The 8,464-nt window shown below is 50.0% G+C and overlaps 1 protein-coding gene across 1 annotated transcript; it reads left to right on the top strand.

Annotated features, from left to right (window-relative positions):
* Positions 1–292: 292 nt before the first annotated feature.
* On the top strand, positions 293–5,796 carry UTP11 (UTP11 small subunit processome component). The gene is made up of 8 exons (XM_084222902.1): positions 293–445; positions 565–626; positions 1,088–1,190; positions 1,437–1,550; positions 3,091–3,184; positions 3,412–3,542; positions 4,839–4,949; positions 5,518–5,796. Exons 1-8 carry the CDS (start codon positions 383–385, stop codon positions 5,599–5,601), a joined length of 762 nt encoding a protein of 253 aa, XP_084079028.1. The 5' UTR covers positions 293–382; the 3' UTR covers positions 5,602–5,796.
* Positions 5,797–8,464: the final 2,668 nt, after the last annotated feature.

Genomic DNA, 8,464 nt, shown 5'->3' with positions numbered 1-8,464 from the left:
GCTCTCCGTGCGACCGGCAGCTGTCCCGAAGCGGCGGCTCCGGCGGGAACGGCAGCTCCGCGGGAGCGCTGCGGGCGGCGGCGGAGGGACCGGCGGCGGAGGGACCGGCGGCGCTCGCCCCGCGGGTCTGTCCTGGCGGCGGCTGCGGTCGGGCCCGTCCATCCCGCCCATGCCCGGGGGTCCCGGCGGGGTCGGGCGGGGCCGCGCTCGGGGCCGCGCTCGGGGCCGCGCGCGCGTTCCCGCCGTCGCCATGGACACGGCTCCTCCTGGCGGGGGCGCGCGCGGCCGCTGACTCCCGACCCCGGGCCCCGCCTGTTCCGGCGCGCGCCCCGCGTGTGGACGCGCGTGCCCGGGCCCGGCCGCCGCCGCCGCCATCGCAGCCATGTCGGCCGCCTTCAGGAAAGCCGCCAAGGCGCGGCAGCGCCCGCACCGCGAGCGGGCACAGGTATGTGAGCCGAGCCGGGCCGGGCCCCTAGCCGAGCCCTCCGCGCTCCCTCTCCGTCGGGCCCTACGCGCCGGGCCCTCCGCGCTCTCTCCCCCTCACGCTCCCCGTCTCTCCCGTAGCCCGCCGCCCGGACGAAGCTGGGCTTGCTGGAGAAGAAGAAGGACTACCGGCTCCGCGCCCAGTGAGTGCGGCCACCGGGGGCGGGCGGCGCTGGGTGGTGTCCCCCCCGTCCAGAGGGTTCCCATCCTCCTTGCCCAGGTTGTGACACTGGCCCCAAAATACTCTGCTCCTTGTGAGGTCCCTGATGCCTTTGAGTTGGGATGATACCAGGTCTCCCTTTCCCTAGAAAAGTACCAGAGTGTTGTAAGAACGTGGATTTGAGTAACTTGAAACTGCACCTCCTTTGGGGTTATGTGCTGCTAATAAACCCATTATTTTACTATAAAGTGGTTTTAAACAGGCATGATAACACACTACTGTCCCTGCCATGGCTGTGCTTGTCCTGCCCGAATCCCTGGGACAGGGACAGGAACAGGCCGTGTCCGAGATCTGAGCCTCGCTGGGAAAGACTCGATTCCTCAGCCGGGGTGAGCACAGAGGAGCTGCTGAACAACTCGTGATTGTTGGTTTTGTCCTCCCCAGTGACTACCACAAGAAGCAGAATGCTCTCAGGGCGCTGCAGAAGAAAGCTCTGGACAAGAACCCTGATGAGTTCTACTTCAAAATGATACGTTCAGAGGTCAAGGTGAGAAGCTCCACCGCCTTCAAGCAGGATTACACTTTGTTGCTCCAAGTAACATTTTTTTCCCCCCCACCTTGTTTTGATTTAAATTTATGACTTAATAGGTAAATGACTAAAATTGGGTTTGGTTCCTCTAGAAGGCTTTGAAGAAAATGAGGGACAAAGGACAAAGTTCTGCTGTTAGCAGGCCCTACAGTGCTCTCCAGGTGGGATGAGCTGTCTATAAGTGCTGTGTTTGTCTGGTTGTAGGATGGAGTCCATGTAATAAAGCAGCAAAAGGATGAAATTACCCCGGAGCAGCTGAAACTGATGAGGACACAGGATATTAAATATGTAGAAATGAAAAGAGTTGCAGAAGCCAAGGTAATAACTCACATTTTTAGTGTTTTCTAGTTTCCCCTGAATTGTTTTTTTACTGTGTTGTTCTTATTGGTGCTGCTGGCTACTGTTTGTTCAGTGAGGTCTGATTTGTGCAGTGCTGGAAAGGACAATGGACGTGTCAGTGGAGTGCTGGATATAAAGCCTAAAGGTGTGATGATAATGGAAAATGACATTGTGGATTGTTATAAAACACAGTGATTTTTATGTAAATGTCAAGACTTTAAACATTTTTCTGCTTAGCATGTTCATAGAGAAATGGTGGAAGGTCTGAGGTTGGAAGAGTGCTCTTAGATAACAAAATCCAGCTGTTCACCCACCACCACCGTGGTCACCACTAACCTGTGCCCCCAGGTGCCACAGCCACACACCCTTTGAACACTTCCAGAGATGGTCATTCCACCATTTCCCTGGGCAGCCTGTTCCAGTACCTGACTACCCTTTCAGGAAATAAATTTTTCCATATACCAAACCTGAACCTCCCCCAGCATAGCTTGAGGCTCTTTCCTCTTGTCCTGTCACAGAATCACAGAATTAACTATGTTGAAAAAGACCTTTGAGATCTTCAAGTTCAACCTATGACCTAACACCACCTTGAAAACCAGACCATGGCACTGAGCATCACATCCAGTATTTTCTAAACACCTCCAGTGGTGGTGACTCCCCCACCTCCCTGGGTAGCTCATTCCAGTACCCAGAGATGTTTTTCCCTAGTGTCCAGCCTAAACTTCCCCTGGCACAGCTTAAGGTCCTTTGATTCTGTCAGTGGTTGCCTGGGAGAAGAGACCAACCCCACCTGGCTACAACCACCTTTCAGGGAGTTGTAGAATGTTCGGGTCTCCCCTGAGCCTCCTTTTCTCCAGGCTGAACAGCTCCCACATAAGGATTTATGTTCCAGACCCTTCACCAGCCTTGCTGCTCTTCTCTGCACACATTTGAGCCTCTCAGTGTCCTTCCTAAATTGGGGGGCCCAGAACTGGACACAGCACTCGAGGTGCAGCCTCACCAGTGCTGATACAGGGGAAAACACTTGTTACTTGAGAGAACTGACTAACTGCCCCCTGGCTGCACTGTCCTGTCAGTGTGAGAGAAGGTCTCCCAGCTGAGGAGAATAATCTGGAGTGGGTTGTTGGAGTATAAACTGGCAATCCACAAAAATACAATCCTCTTCTGAAGATGTGGTATGCTTTGATGTTGATTCACAAAACAGAATCAAATTCTCACTGGGGATAAAAAATCAAAGCCAGCTTTAAGCTTTCCTTCATGCTTTTGCTGGTGGCTCCATGACAATCATTTCCCTTTGCCAAACAGAGGGCTCAGTTTTGGAGGTGGATGTGTGCATTTTGTCTGGGGAACAGCAGGAATCGCTGTGACCTTCGGGAAAGGTCGTGAAGACATGTCATAAATATACACTAGATGTGTTTTCAGAGATGAAAAAAGCAAGGAGCTATTTGTAACCCCGAGGAACAGACAGAAATACTGATTTTACTCGCGCTGAATTTGGCCAATCTTGGACTTTCTGCAGAAAATCGAGCGCTTGAAGGCAGAGCTCCACCTGCTGGACGCCGCGGGGAGCGCAGCGGGCCGGCACCTCTTCTTCGTGGACACGGAGAAGGAAGGTGAGACCTGAGCTTGTTCTGTCACCTGTTCATGTGCACTGTCTAAAAGAAGGACGCTTTTATTTGTTAGGAATAAAAATTCAGGTGCTCTAGAAACCACTCTTGGTTGCTAGCTGGGACATCACTTCTGTAGGAGCTGTGTTGCTGACTGTAGCAATGTGTTTGGAAGATTTGCTTATTGAAGGAGTCTGTGGGAGTTTATTCCTGGTTTTTTTTTAAATGTATAGTTCGGGAGTTTGACATTGCTGCTCACCTGGACACTGTTCCTGAGCTGGTAGATAGAGTGTACAACCGACCAACCATTGCAACGCTGCAGAGAGAGGCAGTGAAGGGACCTACTGATCCTGTCCTCCTAAAGGTACTGCTGCTGTTTGTGCTACACACTTCTTCATGCTTTACATCTTTTATATGACAAGCACTAAAAAGGATTGATTGCACCACTGTGGAGGTGAACAAAACTGTGTTCTTAAAACTTATTGGTGACACAAGGCAGTAGTGGATGTCACTTAGTCACCAAGTGACTGCCTGGAGCCTGCAGTCACATCTTCTCCTGGACCAACACAGAGTACTCCTTGACTGCATCCCAGTTCTCTGTGGGACACCACCATGAGTTGTGATATCCAGGCCAGAAAAGAGTGGTGTGGATCTGGTTAGGCAGTGTCCCTGCAAAACTGAGATATTTCTCCTCTAGAAAGGAACATATACCTATGGGACTATCTTTTCAATAGACTGCTGCAGTTTCAGGTGTAATTTTTTTTCAGCATCCACTGTTAAGTCTCCTCTCACACTTCCCCAAAACCTCTTGCACCCCTGAATTAGGTAAATAGGAAGAAGCTTATTCCAGCACAGATGTCTCTGTTGCAGTGTTCCTGATCTTACAGTATTTTTCAATTTGGTTCTGAGCCCAAAGTCACTTGAGATTTGTCTCCTCACTTTCCTTCCTAAAGCCATTTAAGCTATGGTCTCACTTCCTGGCTTTCCTAATTTGAACTGTTTCATGATTCTTCAGCATGAATTGCTCATGCAGTCAGCTTTCATTTTGATGTTTTAGTATCACAGAAGTAGCTACACTTGGCTTTACTGCTGTAGAATCTGCCCAGGTAATTCAGATGTGTTGGAAAGTCCTCTGAGTACGAGTCAGTTGTGTCTAAGATAAAAATAGTTGTTTTAAAATTGCCGACTGGTAAATTTTTAACCTGTTTTTTCTGACTCAGATGTCAGATAATAAACACCCCGTGGTCCCTTTCCTCCTGCCAGTTGTCTCAGTTTGACTTGTCAGTAAAGCAGTTGGACGAGTCGTAGACTGACTAGTTTTCTCCTAAATGTCTGAGTCATATTTTAAGCATGTTGGGATCTGTTCTCCTTAATTTAATTACTTAAATCACACCTGCAGTAATACTGTTCCTGTGCTGGGAAAGCTATCCACTCTCATTAGGCAAACTTGACACAACAAGTTGCATTTTGAGAGGCCTCTGCAGGCTCTGAGCACTTCAGGAATTGGTCTCTGGTCTCTCCTTTTTTTTGTTTCCCCTCTTCTGGATTTTCATTAGGGAGTCAAATGTTTTCTTGCATTCAGCATTGAAATTCAGAGGACTTAGACCACAGTGTCTTGTTCATCTCTGTCTTAAACCAGCTTTTTTTTCCTTGTTTCCAGAAATTAGCCCAGCAGAGGAAGAACCAGTATGACCTCCTGAGGCAGCGCATCGAGAGGGAGAAGGCCATGTTTGTCATCTCACAGAAGATCCAGACACGGAAGGATCTGCTGGTGAGGGATTTGCTTCTGGTTCTCCAAATCTGTTTTGTTCAGCTCATTAGGTCTGGTATTGTGCGTGTTGTATGTGTTGCATTTGTTTCTTCATTCTGGTTTTATAGTAACACTTGCAGATGACTCCTAAAGATAAGTAATCCTCTTTAATGTGGAAAAAGCAAGGAGATGAAGCATTTTAGTAAATTATATCTGCTAGTCCAAGTGTCACCTTGTCAGCAAGGACAAACAGCTGTGAAATGGTGCTCACAAAGAGCCCAGAATAGTGCCACTAGGAGTCAGAAGCAGAGAACCATTTCTGTAAGTTAGGAGAAGGTCTTAAAAATCAAAACGACCACAGAAATTACTTGTCTCAATGGGACTCCTGTTCTCTGGTGCTTGTGAGCAAAGCAGATTATGCCTGACAGCCTGAAGGGGAAAAGAGCAGATAAAATTATAATCCCCACCTAAACAGTGCAAAGTGACCATTTTTCTTTTATGGTCAGACCTAGACAGCGATTCTCTGATTTGTGTGGAGGTTTTTCTCCTTGCATGGCAGCAAATATTTCTACCTGTTCTTTTTTTCCAGGACAAAACTCACAAAGTAAAGGTGAAGAAAGAAACAACGACTGGTCCAGCTATTTACAAATTCAAGTTTCAGAGGAAACGTTAGCCATTTCATGGAGTAATTGTTACAGTCTTTGCTCAGAAAAGAGGAGCCATATCCCTTGGAGAAGGGCTGCTGCCAGCCTGCTTTTGACTGCAGCTCAGCACTTTGTTGAAACAAATCACTGTGGGCCTGTGGTAGCCATCAGTGTGTTTCATCTAATTAATTGATTGATTAATAAATCAGAGTTTATTCTCTTGATATTTATGGTGGGAAGCTGTGGGATTTGCCTAAGTGTCCTGGTAAGATGCACCATAAACAGTCAGTGAGCAGTTGAGGTCACAGTGGAACGTTAGGGAGGTGGGTTAGGCACAGCCCAGGGACAGGGAAGGTGCTTGGGGATTGTCAGCTCTGGGGCTGAGCAGGGCCTGGCCGAGCCCATGAGAGTGGAGCTCAGCTTTTCTAGCTGTCTTTTCAAGCAGCTCAAAGGTGAATTACTCTCTAGTTGTTTCCCCAGCATCCCCCAATCCTCTCATTTCCTATTTGCACCATTCCATTGTGTGCTTTTCCTCCAGAGTTGCTTCAGTTCAAACTGAAGCGCTGCCAAAATCCTGTGTAAGGGGAGACAAGGCAGCAGCCAAGAGTGGGACAGGAGTTTGTCCTCTGGGTTTTCCTTGGGCCGGTTGCACTGCCAGGGCTGGGGGATGTGCAGACACATCCTGAGTGTCCTGGAGCAGCCCAGGCACGTTCAGAGGAGCCTCCATGTGAACATTCCTTTTCTTATCTCTCCATCGTCCTGTCCCTGCCAGCAATAAGCACATGGTCTGCAAGGCGGGGGGAAGAAAAATAAGATGCTCTTCTTGGGCCCTACCTACTCTGGAGCTTTTCCAGCAGCTCGCTGATGAAACTCGATGTTTTATCTGCTTAAATGCAGCTTCAGACAATGTTCCTGCCATCGCTGAGGTAACTGGGGAGAATTTTTCAGGGGAGCATCCACGGAGTTCTGCAGAGCCTGGAGTCTGTGGGTTCTGTAAGGGCTGGGTGAGCAGGAGGGGAAAACAAAGCCCCACGTGTGAGAATGGCTTGGTTCGATTCGGTTTGGTCCGGAGTGCTCAAGTGAAAGGGAAACAAAACCCTGTGTGTGAGAACGGTTTGGTTCGGTTCAGTTTGGTCCGGAAAGGAAAGCAAAGCCCCGCGTGTGAGGAGGGTTCGGTTTGGTTCGCTTGAGCAAAAGTAAAACCAAGCCCCGCATGTGAGAACGGTCCGGTCCGGTCCGGTCCGGCTCGGTTCGGTTCGGTTCGGCTCGCTCGAGCCAAAGCCCGCAGCCGCAGTGCCGCGCGCGGCCCGCAGGGGGCAGCAGCGCCGCGCGGCGGGGCCGTGCCCGGTGCCCATCCCGGTGCCCGTCCCGGTGCCCGCCCGCGGCTCGGGTTCGTTCCCGCGGTGTCACCGCGCACCGCGGGCTCCCCGCTGTCCGTCAGGGGAAAGCTCTTCTAGACTAAGGGTTAAATAGGTAAATATTTAATCCTTGCGCTTGATTAGTTTTAACTGCATCCAGAGCGTTGCTGCGAAGGATGGGAGAGAAAAGCAGCAGTTCTGCTGGGAGAGCCTCGAGGAATCCCGGAGCAGGAATTGAAAAGGCAACTGCCTTGTCCACCTCTGTCCCACCGCAGAGCAAATGCTGGAATGAAACAAGCCCTGTTCCCCGAAACAAAGGCATCTGTTCCCAGTTTTTTGGGATGCACTAGGCAGCCGTGAGGATTTCTTTGAGCAGGCAGCGGCCACACTGCTGGTCCTGGGCGTGGTGGTGTCCACTGGCCCCTGGGAGCTGAGCTACCTGCCAGGACACACAGTCTGGTGATCACAGTCTGGGGTCTGGCTTGCAAAAGTTGTGCCTGTTGTGATTTACTTTTCCCTGGGAAGCCATGACGGCTTTAGCAAAGGGAAACCAGAGCACGGTTACACCTGCAGTGGTCACTTTGAGCAGGCTTCGTGCTGGGCCCTGACCTCCAAAGCCTGGCTACAAATCCCATAGCCTGTGGAGTGGTGTACCATCTTGTGGCCAGAACGGACTAAAGGAGGTGCCAGCTCTTGTGCAGAAACATTTTTCACCTACTCCTGCCTGCAATGGTGAAGGATTTGGCAGGTGCTGATCTCTGAACTTCTGTGTTAGCAGACAGGGCTGACTCACACCTGCTGCCCTGCAGAGTTCCCAGTGGCATCCAGGAAAAAATCCACACCTTCTCAAAGACCTTGCTCTTTGACTCCCAAATCTTTTAGCTTGGTATCCTCATACTAAAGCACTGAAATGTTTCTGCAAGGATCTGGAAGAGCCAGTACCTTTTAACTGAATCCAAAGTCCACAGCACAGGATTTAAAGTGAGACAGGAGTGGGATCTGCCATCCTTTAGCTGGGCCCTCATGGGGAAGGACAGTGAGAAAATGCCCACAGCTATTTTTTGTTTGTGATAATTATAGCATCAAAAGCTGAACCAACAGGTTCTTTAGCAAGGAGATTCCCCGCAGCTTGAAAGATACAGATATCAAAATTCCCCAGATTCGCAGCTCAGGTTTTAGGTGACTCAATAATATTGTGCCATATAATAATTTGTGTAATTCCTTGTTCAAGTCCTGAAGAACTCAATTGATAATGACTGTCTATAAACGTTAATAGCAGACTACACTTGCAGGATTATCTCCAGGCAGCTGCAAGAATATATTTTACTAGCAGGAGAGCCATCAGCAGCCCCTAGGCTTCTCAGCTGCTTTCCTGTAGGCTCCATTTTCCGAGCCTGAACCAGACTGGAGAGCACAGTGGGGTCCCTGGGGCATGGCAACAGAAGCTGACTCACCTGGGGAGGCTCTGGATCCCCCCAGGACAGCCACTGTGGGGTGTCCATCAGTGGCCCTGTGCTGTGGCAGCCAGAGGGAC

Source organism: Fringilla coelebs (assembly GCF_963513975.1).
Source record: "Fringilla coelebs genome assembly, chromosome: 28".
Lineage (NCBI taxonomy): Eukaryota > Metazoa > Chordata > Aves > Passeriformes > Fringillidae > Fringilla > Fringilla coelebs.
Note: the sequence above shows the minus strand (reverse complement) of the source record. Positions and strands in the feature narration are given on the sequence as shown.